Source organism: Ornithodoros turicata, chromosome 8 (assembly GCF_037126465.1).
Source record: "Ornithodoros turicata isolate Travis chromosome 8, ASM3712646v1, whole genome shotgun sequence".
Taxonomy (NCBI): domain Eukaryota; kingdom Metazoa; phylum Arthropoda; class Arachnida; order Ixodida; family Argasidae; genus Ornithodoros; species Ornithodoros turicata.
In genome coordinates, this window is record NC_088208.1 from 39,508,457 (window position 1) to 39,532,923 (window position 24,467).

The 24,467-nt window shown below is 45.5% G+C and overlaps 3 protein-coding genes across 3 annotated transcripts; 1 reads left to right on the forward strand and 2 right to left on the reverse strand.

Annotated features, from left to right (window-relative positions):
• Positions 1–772: 772 nt before the first annotated feature.
• LOC135367301 (male-specific histamine-binding salivary protein-like) lies at positions 773–8,162 on the reverse strand. Its single transcript, XM_064600504.1, has 5 exons — positions 7,892–8,162; positions 5,973–6,142; positions 4,428–4,510; positions 2,525–2,605; positions 773–983 (listed from the first exon to the last, which is right to left on the reverse strand). Exons 1-5 carry the CDS (start codon positions 8,075–8,077, stop codon positions 814–816), a joined length of 690 nt encoding a protein of 229 aa, XP_064456574.1. The 5' UTR covers positions 8,078–8,162; the 3' UTR covers positions 773–813.
• Positions 8,163–11,420: 3,258 nt separating this feature from the next.
• On the reverse strand, positions 11,421–16,216 carry LOC135366273 (uncharacterized). Its single transcript, XM_064598947.1, has 5 exons — positions 15,960–16,216; positions 14,508–14,674; positions 12,892–12,974; positions 12,019–12,105; positions 11,421–11,635 (listed from the first exon to the last, which is right to left on the reverse strand). The coding sequence occupies exons 1-5, from the start codon at positions 16,107–16,109 to the stop codon at positions 11,472–11,474; spliced, it is 651 nt and encodes a 216-aa protein (XP_064455017.1). The 5' UTR covers positions 16,110–16,216; the 3' UTR covers positions 11,421–11,471.
• Positions 16,217–19,965: 3,749 nt separating this feature from the next.
• LOC135366274 (uncharacterized) lies at positions 19,966–23,699 on the forward strand. The gene is made up of 5 exons (XM_064598948.1): positions 19,966–20,189; positions 20,628–20,797; positions 21,113–21,255; positions 22,898–22,987; positions 23,369–23,699. Exons 1-5 carry the CDS (start codon positions 20,067–20,069, stop codon positions 23,596–23,598), a joined length of 756 nt encoding a protein of 251 aa, XP_064455018.1. The 5' UTR covers positions 19,966–20,066; the 3' UTR covers positions 23,599–23,699.
• The last annotated feature ends 768 nt before the right edge of the window (positions 23,700–24,467 follow it).

Consider the following 24,467-nt stretch of genomic DNA (forward strand, 5'->3'; position numbering starts at 1 on the left):
AGGATGTGGGGAATGAAAGAATGATCCCCTTCGCAACCCCACACTGCAAATATCGAGGAAGTCTCCCATTTGTTACCTCCATAATGTTTCTGTGTAAGTGAGTATTGGGAGTAATTAATTATGGTGAGCCGCAGTCCGTTAAGATGGGAGATCTCGGGAGAGATGCGTGAGCTCCTTTTTTGTTGGGTTGGCACAGACACCCTATGCTCAAAATATTACATTATTATTAGGTTTTGTGAACATACGAGAGTCTAAGATGCAAACAACGTTTGCTACACTCTTAAAAAAAGGGGTATACTTTAACTCCTTTCCTTGCCAGATATATCACTCCCTTCTTGTAGGGTACGTTTACTCTCAAAAAGGAGTCTCCTCACTCCCTTCGGACTCTTCAGAGAGTAATATTACTCTCCAGTAGGGAGTTAAAGGGTCCGAAGGGAATGAGGAGACTCCTTTTTGAGAGTAACTGTACACTCCAAAAAAGGGAGTGATATATGTAGCAAGGAAAGGAGTTAAAGTACACACTTTTTTAAAAGTGTACCATGCGTGCAGACGACCCGCACCCCTACGTCATTCATTACGTAACGCCACCGCGCAACGCATGCTGGTGGGCACTATCAACTTTTATATCAACCAATCATCCGACGAGCTTTTCCCGCTTGTTGCCCACCACAGCAAAATGTAACCGCGAACCAGTCTTCTCGGGACGTCACATGTTTGTAAACAGAGGGTCATCTGAGTGTGAGCAGACACAGAAACTTCAAATACAAACGTATACGTATCTAATTTACTCTTTATTGCAGCATGCATACTCAGCTACTCTTCAACCAAGACAGAAACCCTGTCTTCTGCATCACATTTCGTCTTGTTGTAAATCACGTGCTGTCCAGGACCACATAATAGGCCGAAGATGAATGAGCAGCACTCGTCCACATGTTCAAGCTGCTCCTTGGACACCCACATCTGACAGGCGTTTTCCTTGCCGCCTGTAATGTAATCAAATCTTCTGCTATAAGTTCTGAAACGCATTCGCGACGCAACTGTAAGACATGCACGACAAAGGTCCACTTCAAGGAAATCATGTTATTTACTCAGCAACAAATACCACGTGTTTCGTGACAGCTGCAAACCGTGATGCACAATGTCTGTCTCTCATCAGAATTGCCATGAGGTTACGTTAGATAGAGTTTCGTCTGTTACAAAACGACATGCCGCTATGAGCACTTTCTTCGTTCCACGTCGTTCGTTAGTTTTTTCTGTGCATTAAATGACGACAATGGCGAATGCTCACATATTCCGTATATCACATTGCAACACCTTCGCAACATTTATTGATATTAACCACGTCTCCTCCCCGTGGCGCCCTTAAAAGTTGTAACTAGTGATGCCACGAACCTTTCGAGGTTCGAGTTCACAAAAGTTCGCAAAAATTCGAACTTTTCTCAGAAAATTCGAAATAATTCGCGAAACTTCAACTTCATCTGTGCATGCACGTCTACCTTCTTTTACGAAAGCAAAAGCGACTCGAAAAGCCATCAAGTACTTGTATCATGTTAAAACTATGATGTTATATATTTTTTCTGTGCACTTATGCAAAACTAGCAAGGTGGATTGGATGGATTAGAAATTCCTGAAAAGAAAAAAAGTACAAAGCGAGCCACCTGCTGGCGCGACGAAGAAACATCGCCGTACAAGCAACCATGTTTTCCTGGGCGTCGCCTATATATCTTCATCACATGCGATTTCTTACTATTCCGGAGCAGATTCAGGCAGACGACAAAAGGGGTAGGTTTGACAGTTGCAGGTGCATTATTACAATCTGAATTGCACTTCCTGTATTAGTGGTAAAAAGAACTGTTGTTTTCAATAAACTTTCTGTGTTTCTAGTAAGTGCCTCTGTGGAGTCATTCTCTCTCAGTGCCTGTTTGTGCTGTGCTCGTTTCATTGTGAAGGTGTACTGTTGATGCCGATGACTATGTTATTTGTATTGCGTCCTCTTTTACACGCCAATGTTGTCAACTTATCATACGTACCCCGATACAGACACCTCTGTTGAAAGCTAGCCGGTGACCATTAACAGTGTCTTCAGTTTTCTCGTTTGACGTGCAATATGAGTAACAAAAAAAGTGTCTCACTCTTTTTGTCATACTTGTAGAGCACATCAACAGCCAGTTTCAGATTCCTACAGCGAAATGCTACAGAACTTCAGGCGATAGCTTACCCGAACCAAAATAATAACGAAAGAATTAAGCACGATCGAGGTCAGAGTAGTAAATAGTTACTATGACTTCTTGCTTCATTCTTTCGTTATTACTTTTCTTGACGATGTTTCAACAAGCTGGACTGTATATTATTTTACCATCTTGATCTCTTACCCAAGTAATTTAAAATTCTGAAGGACTACCCGCTTGGCTGGCAGAGACATCCTGTCGTGGCCTCAATGCTTTAGTGATAAAGAACAGGCTGTAACACTGTACATGTCCCTACTAATATTCCAGAAAGTGTGAATACCACAAAGGGTACTCACCTGTCTGGGCTTCCGGGACCCTTAGAATGACGCACGTTTTGTAGTTAGAGAACGCGACCGGGAGGGCTGTGATGTTTCCATCTGAAAAATAGAAAGTGGAGTTTTAGTCAACCAGTTTTAGTTTTTGTGGGACCAAAATAACTCATGGTCTCAGTCCAGCCCTCCAACACTGTGCTCGAAGAGAACTACTAACCTTTCTGCACTACATTTGTGTTCTCTTTAAATTAGAATTTGAGTTTGAGTATATATAACAGAATGAAACATATTGAATTTGTCACCAGATAAATTCTGCTACTTTCCCACAAAAATTCCCAAAGTGGATTAACCCCTAAGAAATGAAAAAGAAAAATGTACAGATGAAAAGATAAAAACTGAAAAACATTACCTCTCCAACACTCTTAAAAATGAGTTTCACCACATAGCAAACTCCTAGCCAACCAACATTCCGAAAGACAACGTTCTCGTCCCTGGTTTGTTGAAAACGTGGGGCGGAGCCAATTTTGTGACACTTATGCTGTTCATAATTGTCACAAAAAAGGCGTACGCCTCCCGTTTTCAGCAAATCGGGGAAGATATCGATATCATTCGAAATGACGGTTGGCTAGGAGCGTGCTATGCGGTGAAGTTTATAATTGAGAGCAGGGAAGGGTAATGGTAACGGAAACAGAAACGGTATATTACCGAAATTGGAGGTGGTAACGATAACAGAAACGGAAACGCATACCACTGTCCTCCATTACCAGAAACAGAAACGGAAACGAATTTATCCTCCGGTATTGAATTCGGGTAATGGCTATTCCTGTTGTATGTCCTGCCTTGGGGTAGTGGGCCGCACCTCAAGTGGCGAATTTCCCCATTCATTGTCATTAACTTATTTGTTGTTGTTGTATGATGACATTTGAGTAACTTTTCATTTTTTTGTTTTTGTATTTTGATGACTTCATTCCCTGTAATGCTCTAAATACTACACGAGAGCATGGAACGAAAGCGCAAATTGGATCTCGAGGGTGCATCCCTCACTTACCTCGCACCAGTCCTCACAACCCCATGACATCAGCACATGACTATACTCCACCATAGCACGAGGGTGCCAGCCTATGATTTTTAGTTACCTATTTTGTACTTTTTTTTCTTTTCACTGTGGCCGTGGCAGTATTACTTACTATTGAGAGCGTTCGCTTATGAATGCGACATTGGAGGAAAGTTACGCCCATCTTGAATTGCTGAACTCCGAGTGACTGAAGAGTGAAAACATGTTCCTGCATATATACTTTTTTTATCTTGCAAGATGTGCGTATCCAAATGACGTAAAATTATTTGTGTAGTTTGTACGCGTGGCACCGAAGCAGCACTTGGGCAAAGCAAGGTGCTGATAGAGCCGGATGGGCTGTCTTCCCGCAGCTCTGTAACAACCGTCCCATTACCGGAAACAGTAACGGAAACGAAACGGAAACGAAATTGAAAGGCTGGTATCAGAAACGGATAACGGAAACGAAAATCTAGCACTAACGAAAATGGAAACGGTAACCAAAATAAGTCCGTTATCCTTCCCTGATTGAGAGTGCAGTCCGAGAGGGAGGTGGAGTTGTCTTTAAATTAGCTAGACTCATGCCCACTTACTATAATGAAATTGCTTGGTCCATCGTGAAATGCAGGTGTCCAACGCAATGCCGTACACGCGCTGCTGCACATTGTACAACTTCAGCCCACCTTGTGCACTGTGTCATTATACAGATCTTTTTTTTTTTCTTTACATATTTTTGATAAAACAATGAGAGCCACCATGATCTCGTTTTCACAGATAGGTTACATAAACACCCTGACGGAAAGCGTATGTAACTACTGAACAACTAATTACCTAATATTCTTAGCAAAGTTAAAACCAAGTAAAACGTGGACAAACCTGGAGAGCTCTGCCGGTACAGAGTACGACCGTTATTCCCTGCGGTAGTGTTGTACACTTTATAGTATCCTACCAGACCTTGTCTATATAGAAACAGACAGAAAAGAAAAGATACAGTTAAAAACAACAGCAAGGAACACATTTGATATCTCCTTCCTGGTACGTAGAAAACAGCACAGGGACAGGACACGAAGAAGAAACAAGTGCACACACAGAGCGCTCTGTGTGTGTACTTGTTTCTTCTTCGTGTCCCGTCTCTGCGCTGTTTTCTACGTAGTTATGTACCAACTCGCCCAAATCTCTGCCTTAACTAATTCTTTGTGGTCCCAAGCGGACCACGAAGACCCACTGGACCCACTCTGGACCCACATTCATTGGACGCACATTCTAGCCTCAGTATTTTTCATTATTTCTCAGCAGAAACGAGGGCGCAGATCGAACAGCCGCAGCCGCGCACCAGTACATCCAGCATGGCCCCACCATCTTGTCTCGGGGGGGGGGGATCGCCGTTACCTCGTCTCAAGCCTCACCGACCCCCTGATACAGTCTCAATGGCAACATGACATCACCACCCACTCAGTGCTTTACTCCGTTGTCCCCAGCTTGTTCCTTACTCTCTCCCGCCGTATGCCGCGTTCCTTTGCCACACTCTTCCACCGCGTGAGACTTAATGTGGCATTTACACTGGCCTTCAAACACTTCCTCGGTGTCGGCGCGTCCAGTCTCTGTTCCACGTGTGGTGTGCGCTGTGACCTCCATAACGTCCTCCTGGTCTGCAGAGAGTACTATCATGAGCGCGCGCTCATGGAAACTGCTCTCGAGCGCCCGATCTCTGGCGTCGATCAACGCCAGTTCGACTTTGCCAAAATTCTCGGGCCATGGTCGGACCCCTCACATCTGATGCAAGGCCTACGAGCTGTTGCTGACTTCCTCTCCAGCCCAGGACTAATGAACGAACTCTAACCGGACACCTTTCCATCATCACCGCTTTCTCATCCCTTCCACAAACGCAATAGGGCAGTGTACCGCCATAACGGCGTATAATGACCCACCACATCATCATTCCATTTATGTGTGTTTGTGTGTCAGTATTTTTCATAAGTATTCCTAAGCAAATTGGAGAATATTTGAAATAATTTGACAGAACACTTTGTGCACGATGTCAACATAGCATTCCAATAACAAGACAGGAATGCACTAATGCTAGTCCGTACCATACTACTGACGAATTCGACCCACGTACCTCTGCAGGTCTTCCGGCGTCACGAGGGCCCATTCATATTATTATCAGCGGCCTTTACATTTACATCCCATAGGTACTCATCGCAGAATCGGAGATTCACAATATGCCTGTCACCCTTCCTCCATACACTCCTACGCACACATTCCAGTAACTAAACAGATACGCACATGGCCTCTCGCAATACTAGTAACATTTGACCCTCTAACTTTACTCTTTGGTCTCCTAACATGTCCCCACAGAGTAAAGACCTACGCAACCGTGAAATGATATTCCAGACCGCTAAAACTTAAAGGTACACTCACTCCATGTGCTTGTTCTTGTCCGGAAGATAACGGTATTCTACCGTCTCAGTTTCCGTTCCGTTCTCAGCATCGAGCCGGTGTGCTCTGATGCAAGCGCCGTCTTTCCCGAACATGTCGCCGCCTTCGTAAGAGCGCTGATACAGGTACATATCTCGCATGGACACGACAGTCTGTAATAGATTTGTACGTGGACATGCATTTGTACAGAGTGCCTGCCTTTCTGATCTATTGTAAACTCCGCAAGTTCCTGTTGGCGTAATGGTTCTGTAACTACACTCTTAAAAGTGAACTTCACCACAGTGCACGCTCCTAGCCAACCATCACCCCGAATGACAGCGTTCTCTCCCATGATTTGTTGAAAACGGAAGGCAGAACCTATTTTGTGCCGTGCATAATGAGCAGAAAATATGCTCCTCCTCCCGTTTTCAACAAATCATGGGAGAGAACGTTGTCATTCGTGATGATGGTTGGCTACAGGAGCGTGCTACGTGGTGAAGTTCATTTCTAAGAGTGTAGTAGTACGAAGTAATACGGGATACACAATCTGTAGATAGAGGAGCAGTAGATGTTGAGCACAGTTGAGCCTCGTTAGTAGACAACTACTTGCATTCCCTCACCAAGCAATATATTCCGCCTCAACAGCTAATCAGACCCCGACTACCAGTTCAGCTCGAATACTTGCAGACGTTGGTACCACTCTTCGTGCTGCACTGCTTCAGTTCTGCACTGTCATTCGGGCACACAGTACAGTTGGTTTGTTGGACATCATAATGCAGATTCCAAAGCTCTTGAGAACATAAAAGAGCCACGTATGCACGTCAGGGTTCGGTTTAACGCTGATGCAACCATGAGTAGGTCCCCCTTGCAGATGTCTCCCTTTATTGTTTCATTGGTGTCATAGACGCCAATACAGTCTACTACATTGACAACGTCCCGCTCGAACCGGTAACCTCTTACAAGTATCTAGGAGTTAATCTCAACTACGATCTGACATGGAAACCACATGTAGAATCCGCTTATAATAAAGTTAATCGCACTATCGGTTATTACATCAGACACAACTATCAAATGGCACCTTTTGATTTAAAACTAAATTTGTATAAAACATTAGTACTTCCCCAAATGCAGGAGCAGCTTGGGGCCCAGCGGAGGAGTCGCTATATAGAAAGTTCTGGAAAGTGTTCAAGACAGGGCCAGCAGATTTATCTATGGAAATTATGGTCGAACCTCGAGTGAGACCCAGATGAAGCGTAACCTGCACCTTCCATGTCCAAGTCTAAGGCGTAAAACAGCCTGGCTTATACTTTTGCATAAAATTTATCACCAACATAAAGTAGATCTTGATCACCTTGATCACCGACATGAAGTAGGAATTCGTCGTTGCAAAACAAATGCATTTTACAGATCATTCGTCCCCCGACCGTCTGTCGAACGGAATCACTTCCATCGTTCAGTAGCATCAATTCTAAACAGCATCCATTTCAAACATGCATTAACTGCCCACCTCATCAGAGACCCCGATTAGGTCCCTGTGAGTGTGAGCGTTATTTCTAGTTACTACGTTATATTCTTATGTTGAACTATTCTTTGTATGTGCGCGATAATGATTGTGTGTGCGATGCTTCGAATTATTCTGTTCTTATTATGTTGTACAATTCTTTCTGGCACTGCTTTCTTGACCACCACACACTTCACAATTGCCAGTACAGCGTTCCATATTCATCACGTTATTTTGTGAACCCCAGTCCCCTCTGTAACGCTAAAGCCCTGATAGTATTATATGTAAGTAAATAAATACACTTCGTTTTCGTGTTCAGTAGCACATACGATGGCAAACTTGCATACCTTCCAATATAGCAGTCATATAGCTGCAGTTGCTTCGTAGTGTTTAACTAAATCAAGACAGAAAAATATACTACCTTCCAAGCGTCCTGGTGTTCCGCCAGATGATCCTGTGTTTCCGGATACGGCGCGACGTACGGAGCACGAGGTGGCAGTTGATACGTTGGGTCGGCAGAGACTACAGCAAAGCAGTAGAGAATTGTGTTCGCGAGGAATACCAGTAGCGGCATCATGGCTCCAACCCTGTTCACGTTACAGCGCATATTCTTGCTGCCCGTTTCAGTAAGTTCGAGTACGGATCTAGTCTACAACACAAATCAGTCAGCGAACGAAGTGTCAGTATTAATATTCATCGCAAGCTTCCTGTCGTATTTCATATCCCTGCGAAAACAATGGGTTGTTAGGCGCATTGTATTTTGGAAAGTTCAGCATGTCTATTTCAAGGAAGTCGTCTAATGAACGCATGGCCAGGTGTGCAAGCTTAGTACGTAGAGAGGAAGTAATCATTGATATATTACATTAAAGTAGCGCATGCTCCGGAAATGAGGTTTCCAAATTGCTTACTTCGACAACTTTCGTAGGGCTTGCGCATGCTTTGAAGGATGAGAGGCAAATACGAATAAAAAAATGTTTTGATTTGAGTCCTATGTCTTATTCTTCTTTCCTGTTTGTTTGAATGTCTATGAATATTTACAATATTGGCGCGCAATGGACACAAAAACCAACCTAGGCTATGTAGGTCCTGTGCATACCTGGGAGGTAATGTCATTACTGTAATGAAATCACAATAATTAATTACTTTTTCTGGTAATGTGCCATATACCGGCCGCCTCCTCTTTAAACTTGGGAAGGTTTCCACACCGAATTGTTCCGAGTGCGGGGTATTGGAGGACACAGAGCATGTTATAGAAGCCTGCCCTCGATACAGAGAGCCTCGTCTTTCCCGTGAGGCGGCACTAGCCCGCCTCGACAATCGCCCTTTCTCCGTTGGGAAGGTTCTAGGCTGCTGGCCCGCCCAAGACAAGGTGCCGGCATTGCGCGCTCTTGTGGACTTTCTTACCGCTTCGGACTTGCTGGACACACTGTGAAAACTTCGGTGACATTGTGTTCGCACTATATCTGACATTGTGCAGTGAGTGTTTCTCGGCGTCGAACTTCTCCCCCTTTCCTTTCCCCCGTCTTCCTTTATGCTTTATCCTGCTTGGTTGTTTGTTTGTTTGTCCTATTTTTCGTAGCTGACCTTTTTCTTTCTTTTTGTCTTCTTTTGTCTTCTTTTTGTTTACCAACAAACGCGTTTTGGAGTAGCCAGTTCTGACTGGGTCGGGACTAACCTCTCCATATTTTTCTTTCTTTTCCAATCCAATCCAATCTGGTAATTTGTAATGTAATGCATGACTTTTGACAATATGTTGTGGCGGCCCGTGGAAGACGACGACGACGCGCCTCTGCTGCCACGCGCTACGGCGCTGGCACGGCAGTTCTACCGGCACCGTCCTAGTGTGAGGCTCCGACCATCTGCCCGCTGGGACATTCCATCATCGCCGGTCAGGACTCATGTAGAGGGACACCACCTCCTCTACATTTGGTGACCCGAACAACGAACACCCTGTTCGGTGTAATTCGGCCATTCAACATCCTAAATTTTTCGGCGGCAAACCAGCAGCGAACGACCCTCTAGCAGGCAAGGCGCACCGGGACCACTGTTCCACCGGGGACCCGCAGGGAGACCACAGTACGCTGACTTTCCGGCCTCCACCTGCTTCATGATGGTCCTCCCCGGCACTTCTCTGGCGGCAACCGGCATTCACGCTGTCGTACCGGTCGCGGTACTGTCGCCCACTCAGCAACTCAACACAATCAGCAACAAACAGCTCTCAACAACGATTACTCAACACACTCCCTCAGCAACAAGCAACGCAGCAACTCAACGCCACACAACGATCTCAAGCACCCAACCACTCAGCACTCACAACTCATCTCTGGAACCCGCCCGGATCCAGCGCCCTTGTTCCCGCCATCCCGCTGCTGCATCAACAGCCACAATCGCAAGCCGTAGCTCCAATCGTCCACCATCCACGAGTCGTCCTCATTCTCCTCTTCATGGTATCGACGCGGACCTCAACCGCATGTACCGCTCCGCGTCTGAGGGGGGGAGTGATGTGGCGGCCCGTGGAAGACGACGACGACGCGCCTCTGCTGCCACGCGCTACGGCGCTGGCACGGCAGTTCTACCGGCACCGTCCTAGTGTGAGGCTCCGACCATCTGCCCGCTGGGACATTCCATCATCGCCGGTCAGGACTCATGTAGAGGGACACCACCTCCTCTACAATGTAATTTGAAATGTAGTTTAATTACATTTGGGCAATAATTTTAATGACATTACTCATTACTTTTTACAAAAGAATCGAGTGTGTGTTCTGAGTTGGCACTTGGCAGAAAGAGAGTTGCCGAATGACGAATTAAAAGAATTCCAACGCCCACTATGAACGGTGACGCACACAATCGGCACAGAATAAAGTATGTCTTGTTTTTACAACGTAGTGTTGTCTGACAATGAATTTCCACATCCTCAATATCGTTACGATTAAACTCGCAGTAATGACTTTGTAATGTCATTACTTTTTCGTAGTAATTGTAATGTAATTTCATTCCATTTCAATTGCAATAATGATTAATATAATTTAGTTACATTTTAGAAGTAATTTGCCCAGGTATGGTCATGTGTGTACATGTGCTAACATTGCACATTGTGCTAAACATACCTGCACCGCCATCACTATATCAATCTCCACAGAAGCTAATAAGACCCTAATGGTATCATAAATAAATGCATATTTATTCTTATTAGTCTTACTTGCACGTTCATACCGCGTTATGTTAAATTTTCCTCAAACACATTGGTACGTACATACGTACATAGACACTTTACGCATTCACGTGATATGACGTGATCTATCAATGCGTTACGATAATAACGAAAATTTTAATTTCCAAAAAGTGCTGTTTTGCATGACGTGAGCCATTGTGGCCACCTCCCGTTGTTCGATGCGCTCCCCGTATTTGAAAAAACAACAAGTTTACTTTGAAATGATGAATGGGGAGTTTCGTCGCTAGGGGGCGATACTCTACCCCATTGCCAGCGCTGATGTTTCTCGGGGGTTCTCTTACGGACGCTTTGAGACGAATATCTGTGCAGTTCACCATAGAATCATCCCCAGACTGGTGGTGGTAAAACATGGTGCAACGAAAGAACGGGAAGATGCCTTTGGTTATACGAGTATCTATCTAGAGGGCTAAAGACGACTTGCTTCTATGGCTACACGGCCGCTTAAAGCGTGACAGTCATTAGTGGGGTCCTCCATTGGTTATATCACCTGCGAGTAAAAATGCAGCCATAAATGGCGACATGATCTGAAATCTTTCGCAACTGGTCGCAGTAAAAAATAGGGAAGAGCAACCTAGTTATAAGAAAAACTGTTTCAATTTGTTTTTGATAACTTCTTTCGTCTGCAATGTGAGGTTACTCTGGTCCGTTCCTCTGTTTCTCTGCTTTCCTGTTTTAAAGTGTGACGACAAACCCATACAATGTGACCAGCAGGTCGAAATGATGATTTTTTTGTTTTTTATTGTCACCGGTAAATCGCTGACGTCGGCCCCTAAAGTTCGTCTTTTGTGGGGAACGGCTTCATCAACGCTTCAGGACACAGGTCGTTGTCGTAAACTTTGTGCTTCTCTTTGCCACACAAAATATTACAGACGAAGTTACACGGACTCGTATCTGCTGAGGCCAGGCTGTCGGCGTACACCCACACTTGGCAACCTGGAAATTGGCAGAGCAGACTTTAACATCGCAGTGTGACCTTGCATAGCAGAAGGAACTATACACTGGCGTTTCTTGAAAAAAATCTATTCAAAAGTTATCCGCTGTGAAACGCCCCATCTTATCATCAGCATCTATTGTTGTTGTTTTATGTTTACGTAGGAGAAAGTAATGAACCAAAGCAAAGACTGAAAATAATTAGAAAAAGGGTGCAAGGTCCTCCCTTGGGAGATGTCCTGCTTTCATATGGCTGAGTATAGTTACAAGAATAATTGTAACCTATGCAGTGTTCAGGATTTTACTTGGTCTAAGCTGTTGGCAACTACAAGGAACTAGATATTTTGCGCCATTATTGCCTCGCTATCCCAAAGCATTTCACTTACCACCCTTTGCTTGTGGATAGCGGACCACAGCACATGTCTTGTAGTCAGTGAAGGCGATCACAAATGGCGTCCCTCCAGTGATGGTGTCTTTGAAAGACAAAAAGTGCGAGTGTTTAGCCAACAATGCACCTACAAGAATGATATCGATCCATCGACACTGGTTAAACATGAGGTATTGCCTGCTAGTTTCGCTAAAGGCGTCTTCTGCTCTAGTGGTGCAGCAGCAGCAGCAGCAGCAGTCCTTCGTTAGCTCCACTATCACTATTGCTAACGTACGATTACGGGGACTGCGTGGCTCTGAATATTTTGCCAAAGATTCCTATTGCTGCTAGTGGCTTCTGGTTGGCTGAACGCATGCGGTGACGTCATGGCGCGAGCACACATATTTGGTCTAGATTGTTGGGGTTACCATGATGTGATCGTGCCGCCTCGAATGCTTCTGGCATTGTTCGTGTAACTCCGTGACGTGCTTCCCCCATCTCTTACATTTATTTTTCTTCTTTTTTTTAATCAATCAATCAATCAATCAATCCTTTCTATGACGCCTCCTGCCCATGAGTCACACCTATCGCCGCGAGATTCCCACTCAATGAATAACTGGATTTTAGAATCGGTGTTCCCACAATATTGCCGTTAGAAGGGACATCATTTCTGTATTGTCTTTTCGCAACTGTGCCCTTCCACAGTGTTCCTTTAAGCCCATCCCTTGAACGCTGGAGTTTTCATTATCAGTCTACACTGTCCCATTGAAAGCCATTATGCGAAGTTACGGAACTGCACTTGCTCAATATTGCACAAATTGCACGACCGCAATAACCACAGCGGCTTTGCGGTGTTAAAACACGAAGTAATAAAAAAAAAAGAAACACTTACTCTCAGCTAGTCTTGAATCAAGAACGTTAGACACGTTGTAACCTTTTGTCCTCGTGAAATGAAGATATCCTCGAGCTTGCAACCTGCAAACGAAATCCTTTTCTTTTAAATACTACTCGCACAGTACTGAGGTACGTTGCAACAGTGGCATACTACTGGAATTCGCGTTAATCTTCCCAGGCATTGCCTCTTCAAAATTGTACGACACCGAGCATTCCGACGTGTCTTCATAATAAACTCAGAAGCGAAAGCCTAGCAAAAAGGAACGTCTTGGCGTCTGAGCCGCCATGACATAGGTGCTGTAACCCAAGAATATACGGTGCAAGAGGCCTTCACCAGCTCCCGTGGCCAGTCACGTCGAGACTGCGAGGTACCCGGGTTCGAATCTCGGTGCCGGCTGTGCTGTTTGGGGTTTTTCCGAGTTTTCCTCAGACGCTTTCAGATATATGGCGGCACAGTTCCGTTAAAAGTCGGCCCAGGACGCACATTCCCCCAGGGCGTCAGTCGTGACGTTGCCCACCTCTGTGAGGCCGACAACGGCAAGCCCTTTCACCACCACCTCCACCACCACCACCACCACCACCACCACCACCACCACCACCACGCAAGAGGCCTTCCCTAACATAATGGAAGACAAGCGAATCCGGTTGTGGATAGGGGAGGATGCATTTGGGGCAAGTTCTACTTGTTCCGAGCGTTTGGAGTCCCGTGAAGGTCACATAACCTGACCTTGCACATGCCACCTTGGGCACCATGTAGGGACACTGCGGGCACATCTCTTGACGAATACTGAAACTACCTTTCAAAGGGTTACGCCGACAGCTGTGAACCGAACTGTGAGCTAGCGGTCACGCAATATGGTTGGCGCAAGCTTTCGACCTCACTTTCCGGCAGAAGACTGCGTCTCTCTCTCTCTCATTTCTTCCACCGTGTCGCGCACAGCGACAGCTGGTACTTGCGGAATGAATTATGTATACCGGCACCGGTAATGCGAACGTTAAAGTTGCTATTTTACTTCACCCCAGCAGCGGTCAGTTGCACCAGTCATCGTTTCGAGTCCCGAAACAACAACAACTTTATTTTCGGCCTTGGAGAGTGGGGAGTTTCATCGCAACAGGCGATACTCTACCCCAGTGCTGGGTGGAATGGGGGGAATAAAATAACGAGCCCCTTCACAATAGCGATCGAAGTCCGATGGTGTCCAGAAATGTCAGAAGAGCTTTGAGCGCAGAGCCTTGCTGGGCTGGATTGGGCCAGGGACCAAGCAATTTCGGTAGGGAGAAAGGGCGAGAGTCCAGCTGACGAAGAGACTCGGAGAGTGTGGTTCGGGAAGGTTCGTAGTGAGGGAAATGAAGAAGAATGTGCTCCAGATCCTCAAGAGCACCACAGTGGCAGCAGGTCGAGTCCCGAAGTTGGAGATGAAGAAGGCTAAAAACGGTTCCCTCTTTGATCGACGTGAACAACAACAACGATAAATGAAGGAGAAGAGAAGTGATGATGACATGGGATGTATACCCGTGGTAGCCTCAGGACCCTACCCAACTTCACAGCGGTTAACATGAAAGGATGAATTATGACGACGTGAAAGCAGATGCGGTGAATCCGGAATTACGTACCTCATGGCCCTGTACGAGTCCCAGTAATCGACGTCATAGACAACTGATTTGTCTTTTTTGTTCATGAACGTCGAATTCGCACGAACGCAACGGGCCCCGCTGTCGAAGAGCCTGTCCTTTGTGTACGTCCTGTACATCAGGTATAAGGAGACATTTTTCTGGCAAAACTGAAAAAGAAAGAAAGAAAGAAAGAAAAAGGAAATAGGAACAATGTACGGTTTGTTTATAGACCAGAAAAAATGACAACTTCGCTTGCTCTGCCAACTGCAACTTTCAAGTGCCTCTCCAGACTAATCCTGGCGCCTTCGAAATATACTGGTAAGTAGAGCGTCGAACCGAAACGTTTTTTTTTTTTTTTTTCGGTTTGTCTCGGGTTCGGGTTCGCCATAAAGGGTCGGTTCTGGTTCAGCTCCGGAGTTGACGTATATCGGTTCGATTAACCGTTTCAGAGGCTGTAAACCGGCTCGGAACCAGTTCGAGGTTCTAATATGCTACAAAATTATAGGTAGCCACTAAAAATGATACAATATCTCTTAGTTACGCTTTTTATGCATTTATTTCTGAGTTTCGACCAACAGGACCCCCTTTTATCCCTTCCCCGAGCAACGTTCTAGGCAGGCAGACCGCTCCAATCCCCACATCACCCCCCACCACACACCAAACCGAACCGAACCGAACCGGTATCCCGAACCAGTTATCGAAGTTTTTATATCGGTTTGGTTCCGGTTCAGCTCCAAAATGGCGCTAGTAATTCCGGTTTCGGTTCCGGTTCTGTTTGACGCTTAACTAATTTAAAAAATCAAGTATAACGTTGAATAGATTAAGCTTAATTTTGAGGAATAGAACGTCGGGATGGGCGTGACTTGGCTCCCGCCTGGCAACACTGTCGCTCCACGAGAGCTCAAATGTAGCTCAAGCGTTCAGCGTGAGGATGACCCTCTTGGCGAGTCTGAAACTTGTGAAAGCGTGCCGGTCACTTGCAAAATACATATAGGAAAATACATATTGCTTTATTGCAAGCATTTATACCTCGCCTATTGGCTGTTCGCGCGATGTTCACGAAATACTAAGAAATGCAGATCCTGTCACAAAATTTTCTTTCACAACATTCCACTATGTTGAGAGATAAACTAAAAGAACGAACCACACCTGCCCATCAGTTTCGGAATGACGCAAACGTAAGCGTGTATGCCTCCCGTGACTCTATAGTAGCGGGTTTTCGTTAGGACAACATACCTGCACAATACGCTCCACGCGTAACGCCTCGTATAAGACCCAACTCTTAAAAGGCATACCTACTCCCCTACGAAGTACTTGCACACGTGCACGTGACTATATTCACATACGCCCCTATCAAGCCCAATAATACTATTCATTAAACACCTGACCGTGCAATACCGGCACGAGATAATGACAATCAGTTACCAATGAATGAGCCGTATCATCACCTACCTTCCAGGCATCCTGGTACCTTTCGTCCCCCTTTACGAGTTCTGCATAGGACCAATCATAGTCTGTTTTGTCACCCGTCCCTCCGACTACAAACGCTAACCTCGTAGACAAGCACACGAGACCGAAGACCAAAGCTCCTGTCAAATTCATCCCGATAGATATGTAGTCGTCCTTTCGCAGCTCCTACCTAAGAACACTCGTTGAAGGTGTCTCTCTGCGAGGTACATTCAGCGTGTGGTATGACTCTTCAAATATCAAAGGTACGCACGATGTATTGTTAGCGGCATAGGCGTCTGAGGCAACCTGGACAACATCTGCGTTCTAGTGTTGCACTTATTGCGGTGGTGCACGTGGCTTTTCGAAAGGTCTGTCTGCTGCTGGTTGTTAAATGAGCCACGAGGTGATATTTAACGTGGCTCGAAACCCTATCTCATTTGCAAAGCTGCCCATCAGGAAACGCCATGCCAGATGTTTTCGTTCTGCGATGTATTACAACTGCGCAATCAAATTGAAAAAAAAAAAACAGTCGGAGACTGGAACCGCGGGTGTCCGAAACGATGCTCACGTGCCCTAGTTCCTCCGTGCCTTTTTTTTTATTTGTTTGTTTGTTTCTTCTGAGCTCACGCGCCACTTATAGGAACGATTTTTATTAGTGAATTTTAGTTATTGTCATATTGTGGTTGCATACTGTCATCGAAATGATGCTCGCCTGGCCGTATAAACTCAACTGCAAAAATGACAACAGCACCAACATAGCAGACCTCCCCAAGCAGCACAATGTACCGAAAGTCGAGTGCAATGGGGGTGGACGGGTAGGTGGAAGGCCTTGAACAGACTCGTGAGACTAAAGAACATTGATAAGACACATACCGTCCACCCCTATTGCACTCGATTTTCAGTGCATTGTGCTGCTTGGGTCTACGTTATCCATTACGTTTCGCCGCGGCGCAAAGCGTGCTGGTGGCCATTATCAGCTTTACCAGCCTATCAGCGGACGTGTTTTTCCCGCTTCTTACCCACCACAGCGAAATATAACCTCGAACCGGCCTTCTCGTTACGTCACATGTTTATAAACAGGGGGTCGTCTATATACCTGCCTGAGCTGTGCTCCTCTACGTCGAGAGTCACGTGCCCGGGGACCACGTTACGTCAAGTCGCCATTTTTAGTGACATCTCTTTAGAGTTGTCCTTGTGTTTCCCTTTGGTCTTCCTCAGACGAATGTTGGGACAGCCCTTTGTGAAGTTCGCCCAAGACGCTCGACCTCCCCACCTCCTGAGCGACATACCGCCATGACGGCATAAAGCGTGTTTGGTTATAACGCTATTACAACTGCCACTTAACTGGTCGCACTCTTAAGTGCACACCAGCACCTGAGATTCTGTTGGTAAAGCGACGACTGGCGGGCTTGAATATCGCCCGAGAATACCCTCAATTTGATCAGATGGTACAAAACGTTTAGCCGCGTCTTCCGTGAGGGACATCGTGTACGGGACTTCGTGCCTGCCATCTTATGCCCCAGTCTCAATGCGGGGCAACATTCTTCGCTGGCGGAGGTACATCTCTGTGCCTGCAGGTCTTGAGTTCTCTCGAAGTATAGAAGAGACAGGGTACTACCGTTGGACGAGTTGAGTTAGACTTCGCCATCCAGCAGAATATTGAAACCAGAATGGCAGATGGCAGCGCTGCCCCTCTCACCGGTTATGTGTAAAAAAGTGCGAGTATAATATAATAATAATAATATTAAGTAATTGCCGATCGGAAGCACAGGGACCACAGCGCTGATTCAACGTCAGAGGGTCACGTGCTTTGGAGCGACGAAGATGATTGGTGGTGGTGGTGGTGAAAGGACTCTCCGTTGTCGGCCTCACAGAGGTGGGTGACGTCACAAACGCCCTGGTAAATGTGCGTCCTGGGCCGACTTCTAAGGGAACTGTGCCGACATATGTCTTGAAGCGTCTGAGGAAAACCCAGGAAAAACTCCAGACAGCACAGCCGGCGCCATGATTCGAACCCGTGTACCTCCCCAGTCTCGACGTGGCATGGCCAGCACGCTAGCCACTGAGCCACGCGAGCTGGTAAGATGATTGGAATATAGGTGCTGATCTGCTGGCCAGACCAACCGCTTTCCGGTCCAGATGAGCCTCTGTCGGCGACGGTCGTGTGCTCCTGAGCAGCGCGCTTTTGGTTTTGGCTCATTTGCATAGAGAAATTCGTCTATATGAATATTTCGCGACACGCACTGGATTCTGGATTTTTGAGATATTGAATGACCTTCAATAAGGATTGTCTCCCATTCGGCTATCTCGCTTTAGCTCAAGATTTCCTGAGGAACGATTTTTATTAGTGAATTTTAATTAATTGTCATATTGCGGTTGCATACTGTCATCGAAATGATGCTCGCCTGGCCGTATAAACTCAATTGCAGAAATGACAATAACAACAACATAGTAAATAAAGGAGAAGTGATGATGACATGGGATGTTTCCCCGTGGTGCTGCTGTCATTGCTTTTTGATAACAAACCTGTAAAGGACAACAAAAAAGGAAAAAGAAAACGCCCTCGATACTTGGCATTTTGCGATTCACTTACAGTAACTTTGCTTGTTGGTGCTGCACGGCAGCTGTGTTTCTGAACTTTCACGTTTTGCAACTTTCTAGGTAGCGTGTGAGTTCGATGCTCAATTCTTAAATTTAAAGGGCCCAGGAGTGCTGATGTAACATATGGCGCCCACACCTTTCCTTATCCTCGCTTCTTGGAGTTAATTTAGAAAACAGACAGATGTTCGCGCCGTCTCTTCGTTTACATTTTCCACCTGCGCATGGGTTACGTCCTGGACGAGGAACAGCGCATGCGTAGTACGCTGACGTCTGCGTGCATTGTTCCCGATTCTTGGAGATGATACAGCGTTCTGTTGAAATAGGTGGTGGGCAGTAATAGCAACACTTTGTATTATAATACAATTACTGTAACTCTGTGACTGTAACTACTACTGTATTACTCTTGCTTGTATGCTTATGTATGCTCGGGTCAATTCCTTTTTCTTGCATGTCAAGTGTTTGGGAACTGGGAACTAGTCAAGCTAGCTGTAGCTTTTTTTTTTCTTCAGTTTTCCCCATCAAATATTATTTGATGAACTAAACATTCACATAATAGTATTATAATACAACTACCGTAATACTTTTGAGTATTTTTATTGTGTATCCTAAATTTATAATAGACGAAATTGAAATATTTCATATATTCCATTCAATTCAATACTTTATTTTCCTTATTCATGTTATTTATATTATAGTATTATATATATTATATTCGTGTTATACTGCTCTAGAATGTGTAATACTTTTTGAGATAATAATAATAATAATAATAATAATAATAATTTGGGGCTTCACGTCGTGAGACAACTGTGATCACGAGCGACGCCACAGTGGTAGGGTCTGTGGATTAATTTTGCGCACCTGAGGGTTCTTTAACATGCGCCCAAATCCCCACGCACCGCACACCCCATTTAACGTACCTCGCGGAAGACGGTGTGTCTGAGCAACTTGTACCCTTCCACAAAGTTGCCACTGTCCTCTACCGGGTTGCTGCGTTGGTACGACACTCTTTACAAATCACGTGGTGATAAAACTACTCGAAAGACAGCGGTATTAAAAGAGGTACACTTAAGTTTTATAACTTTCGTTACTTGAGGGTTATTATTACTTTATCCCTTCACAGCAAGATGCAATTGGGTAACTTCAGAACTCTCACTGTGTCCTTTACCTCCGTACGACATGCTCTATTTCTGCACCACTTGGACTTAATTTAAACCTTCATTTAAAGACCGCAAGTCTGTAAACCAGCTCTGACTTACAACACAACGTTAAAGCCATGCGTCTTCGAGCACATTTCAGCGATCACTGTCAACGCCTCAACAAAAGCTTTACTTGAAGATTGATTTTCGGATTTGATGCGAGTCGTTGCACTCAATAACTTTCCATTACGCGGCGCTTTTTTTGTGTTTGTAAATCTTAAGAGGTATCGTTCCACACCAGAAAGCTTTACATTTGAAAGATTAGGATTACACTTGGAAGCCGCGAGCTACAATTAGAACTGTTACAGCCATGCGATTTCTGTTTCCCGCGCTCGTGGTCTGTTACATCGCTGCCTCGGCTTTCGCATCTGAAGGTGATAATGGGCGCGATGGAGATCAGCACAAGCTCGATAAGCATCGAGACATACTGAAGGTAAGGGTCTTTCCTTCCTTCCGTCATGGATGCAATGCTGGACAATGGATATGGACGACCTGAGCCCGTACGTCGATTATGTAACGCAACAGCGCAAAGCATGCTGGTCTGCACTATTATCTTTATCAGTCGACACGTTCTGCCCGCTTGTTGCCCACCACAGCAAAATGTAACCTCGAACCAGTCTTCTCGTGACGTCACATGTTTGTAAACAGAGGGTCGTCTATTTATAACTCGAGGCTCTATATATGTTGCGGCAAAAACGCCTTCTGTCGTCGAGGCTCCAAGCGCTGCGCCTGTGGCCGAACGTTTCTCAATAGGCTCCGTGTTCGTTTATTTGTTCGCTAGACTACATGCGAAACTGTACTCATGACGATTTTCAGTAATATTAGGAAAAGTGCCGAACTTTTCATAATTTCGTGTGTCTTCTGTTTTCAGCTCATTTCAAGTAATATCACTGTGTATCTCCTGCAACGCACCCTGGACCAGAGTTACATGTTTTTTAACTATACATGTGTTCGTGGCTTCTTCGACGCAGTGAAAACGGCGGGCAATGATCGCCGGGCGAATATTAGGTTTCAGTACAAACATCCGAGATATGGCACGGTGTAAGTTGTACTACGCAACAAAAAAAAAATCATAGGCATACACGGTGTGTGCAGATAAACGTAAGTGGCATTTGCAGACATGTTTCGCATCGTTCATAAGGGAGAAAGCAAAACAAAGACCAGCACATCAGACAAGCTTTCTTTGTTCTTGCTTGATCCCTCCATCACGCAGCCTTACCAACATTAGCCCGTTTTGACACGCTTGATAAATTCAACTCATAGCCTTTTTATCGGTAGAACTCCCAGTTATTTGCACACACCCCGTAGTTCGTTCTTGGCGCACATGTGCTTCATTTTCTTTTATTCATGTCGCAGAGTGGGACATACAGCGTATTTTAAGGTGCCAGAGAAGAAAAACGGGCGAAACAACAAGCCTCATTCTTTAATATCCGTTAACGATGATGTGGCCCGCGGTTCTGAAAGTTCGAGTGGTCTTGTGAAGGTGAAGAACAAAACACGTAAGATCCCGTTCTGTTATTGGGCGCATTCGCGTAATAATGTGTCACAATCGTAACCTGCTACTACAGAGACCAGGGATCGGAACCGAAAGTGAACCCGAACCGAAAACCGCTAAGAGCCCGTATTTTTCGCTGAACCGGAACGGAACCCCGATTCAGAATATTTCTTTCTAGCGTCGAGCCGAACCGGAACTCAACCGAAATGAATTTAGGCGGTTACTGGTTCGCGAAACGGTTCAGACGTAGCACCGTTGAGAGATCGGAACTACGATTTACGCAGCGGATTGAGCCGCGTTGCCCAACAAATTCGAAACCGAAAGTGAGCAACACAAAACTGCGCGAGGTACTTCCTCCTAGCAGCTATTGTGTGCATTCAGTTGTGTTAGTTTGTTTTGATGTCTTCCTTTTGGCGATTGAAGGACTCTTTGTACACGATTTTTGTTGTCCAGCAATCCCAACTTTTCATTTTGGGCTGTGAAAATAACGGTCAGTCCCTGAGCAGTAGGGTGTGTACGATGAGTGAACATATAGAGTACAATATGGCTGCCGTTACGTTGCACGATCTGTTACACGCAGTGTTGCTGTCAACCACTGCTGTTACATCAACAACAACAACAAAAGTACATTTGTGTTATTTGAGAATCGTAAGGATGTGCTTGCTTTTAACCCATGAGAATCTGCTCAAGATTCACTTTCCTGAACCGGTTAAAACCGATATTTTGCGCTCCTGCGGAGCTGAACCCGAACCGAACCAATATGTCTGAACCTGAACCCGAACCGAACCGCATAAAATAACTGTTCCGATCTCTGACAGAGGCAGACCTGGAAGGCGTATCATCCTTAGGGATACCGGTTCGCAGGCAAGTTAAGGTAGCGGCTGCGCTTGATCGGGTCTGCGGCTACAGCAGGAAGTCGTGATTGCAGGTGCCGTTATGAGAGAAAAAGTAAAAAAAAAGAAAGTCAATTAAAGCTCCTCTGAAACAAAATATTTTGTTCTACCTTTTAGCGATATTTTAATGGTAGGTCAGTTGTGCTTTTCTCTCATCTGTTTGCTGCCCATCATTTTGTATGCGCGGTTGCACCAGCAGTGTGCGCAGCTTCTGTACGCTCGACTTTCTTCGTGACACATCATTATCGTAAAGTTTCTCGTAACATCAAAAACACAGCCAGTGGCGAACCCCAGCACGTGAGCTTCTCATATGCAATGTCCGTGATCAAGGAGGACGATCGAAATGGGGGTAGGTAGACATAGCTTCCAGCAGCGTGCGTCAGAGATTTCCGGAGGACGTTGAAGAACTCCAGGTTGTCTTTGAAATTAGCCGCAGTCCTACCCTTCGCACATGTAGAATCTAGCTACACAAGTGTAGTAGGTGGGCTCACCTTACGTGTAAATCTACCCCCAATTATGCAATGCCTTCGGGAGAGGAGCAGGACAAGTGTATCGTCGTCTGTTCTCGTAGTCGTCTGCTACGAGCCGCAAGTATTTTCGCCATCTTCTCTCTCTCTCTCTTTTCGATTGTAATGTGTCAACTATTATTGTCAGTACTGATTGTACTAGGTGTACCGCTCTCATTTAATTCAGATGTTAGTTGTTGTCATGGGCCTTCCTAGGGCACCATTAACCCTTGGTGGAATATGTTAGGCATTCCAGACGACGAGAAGCCTAGACTGGAGCTACTGTTTACTGATTACCACGACTGTGCAATCTTCCGCCATTCAACACGTCAACATGGTACGTGCTACCGTTTGCGTGGAACTCGCTGTATCTGATGTGGCATTTGTCTTGAACTTCGGTTTCGGTACAAACTCTTGCTTTGGCAGTGGATCTGTTGATACCATGTCCACCTATAGTCAGGGCTGTCGCCGTATATCGAACCCAGTCGAGGACAACAGCGTGGTATGATAAAACATGTCGTCCTCTGCGAGGTGTACTAAGCACCGAATGCAGTGTGTTGAGATTTTAGAATTCTCGGGTGGACGGTGGACATAGCTGTCAATCATGGCTGTCTCGTGACGTAAAGCCACGAACTGTTGTCTTAACATCTGCAAATAGAGCGTGTAAACAACGTAATGAGAGATGCTCTCCTGACTCTGATGCATTTGTGTTTTTCAGACTGCGAAATGTGGGTCAGCGAGAATCATCTCGCCGATGAGAAGAAGTTGTTCTGCTGCAAGTTCATCTTCGCGAAAGAGTGCGGAAACACAAATTTCCGAGTTTATAACCGTTCAGAGTGCACACCGTTTTTTGAGAAAGCAGGTACTGCACCTGTTACGTATTACGCATTTCAAGATGTCCCCACCCCGTATCCAAACACGTGGAGAGCAAAGTCGAAATCCCAATAAAAATAACTGATGTACGCAATTATGTTTTCTACTTTCACCAATATATATGTGACCAAGAATTATTGTGCTTCGTACGTAGCACAGTAATGTATGTAGCACAAGGATGTATGATAGGGTTGGTGTCGAACTGGGCCATTTCACCAGAGGCGCGTACGAGTAAGTTTGAAGACAAGCTCTCACATGTATAGGAGCAGTTTGTGAGAGGAGTTGTCGTACAAGAAGAACGCACTGCATTCTTGACATCTTTTCGTCAGATGTAATTGCAAACGTCAACGTTCATGTGACAACGTAAATGGCAGCGCCCATGATCGGCGACCCCATTTGTAAACAGCGGGATTGCGGTTTCTGTGCGTCGTTTTGTAACGTCTTTCAACCGTAATAAAGTTTATGCAGCATTATGGCAGTAAAAGCTAGTAGGTCTATAAATCTGGCATCACCGACACTTTAACTTAGCCGATCCGACGCACTTGGCCTTAGAATAAGCTACCGTATGCGTATGTCGAGTAAGAAGCACCGTATAAGTAATTAACAGCAGCGAAATACAGTCATCTGGTCGACAAATGTCGGAAGGCGCCGACGAAGTTACATGAACTCAAAATGATGTTACCTATGACGTGGGACCAGCAGCAGTGGCGTATTGTCACGAAATAGTCCGGGAGGGGTTCTATGGGGACTATACAGGGGGATGAGAATTTCCTCGTAGTTTCCCTCTCCCAAATGCACTACCTGAAGTACGATTTCAGGAACGGGGGTTGAACCCCGAACCCCCCCGCCTCTGGCTACGTCACTGGCCAGCACAGGATGTTGATTTTGCTACACGCGACCGCATGAGGATGGTTACAAAAATGACATACCTGGGCTACAAAGCG

Excerpts from the sequence above, each read along its gene's own strand:
- LOC135367301 (XM_064600504.1), bottom strand. The coding sequence starts at position 8,077 with ATGCGCTGTAACGTGAACAGGGTTGGAGCCATGATGCCGCTACTGGTA. Across the intron at positions 6,143-7,891 it reads AACACCAGGACGCTTGGAAG|ACTGTCGTGTCCATGCGAGA; the intron begins GTAGTATATTTT and ends AATCTATTACAG. Across the intron at positions 4,511-5,972 it reads GACAAGAACAAGCACATGGA|ACAAGGTCTGGTAGGATACT; the intron begins GTGAGTGTACCT and ends GTTTCTATATAG.
- LOC135366273 (XM_064598947.1), bottom strand. The coding sequence starts at position 16,109 with ATGAATTTGACAGGAGCTTTGGTCTTCGGTCTCGTGTGCTTGTCTACG. Across the intron at positions 14,675-15,959 it reads GGTACCAGGATGCCTGGAAG|TTTTGCCAGAAAAATGTCTC; the intron begins GTAGGTGATGAT and ends TTTCTTTTTCAG. Across the intron at positions 11,636-12,018 it reads CTATCCACAAGCAAAGGGTG|GTTGCCAAGTGTGGGTGTAC; the intron begins GTAAGTGAAATG and ends GCCAATTTCCAG.
- LOC135366274 (XM_064598948.1), top strand. The coding sequence starts at position 20,067 with ATGCGATTTCTGTTTCCCGCGCTCGTGGTCTGTTACATCGCTGCCTCG. Across the intron at positions 20,798-21,112 it reads CATCCGAGATATGGCACGGT|AGTGGGACATACAGCGTATT; the intron begins GTAAGTTGTACT and ends TTCATGTCGCAG. Across the intron at positions 22,988-23,368 it reads CCATTCAACACGTCAACATG|ACTGCGAAATGTGGGTCAGC; the intron begins GTACGTGCTACC and ends TGTGTTTTTCAG.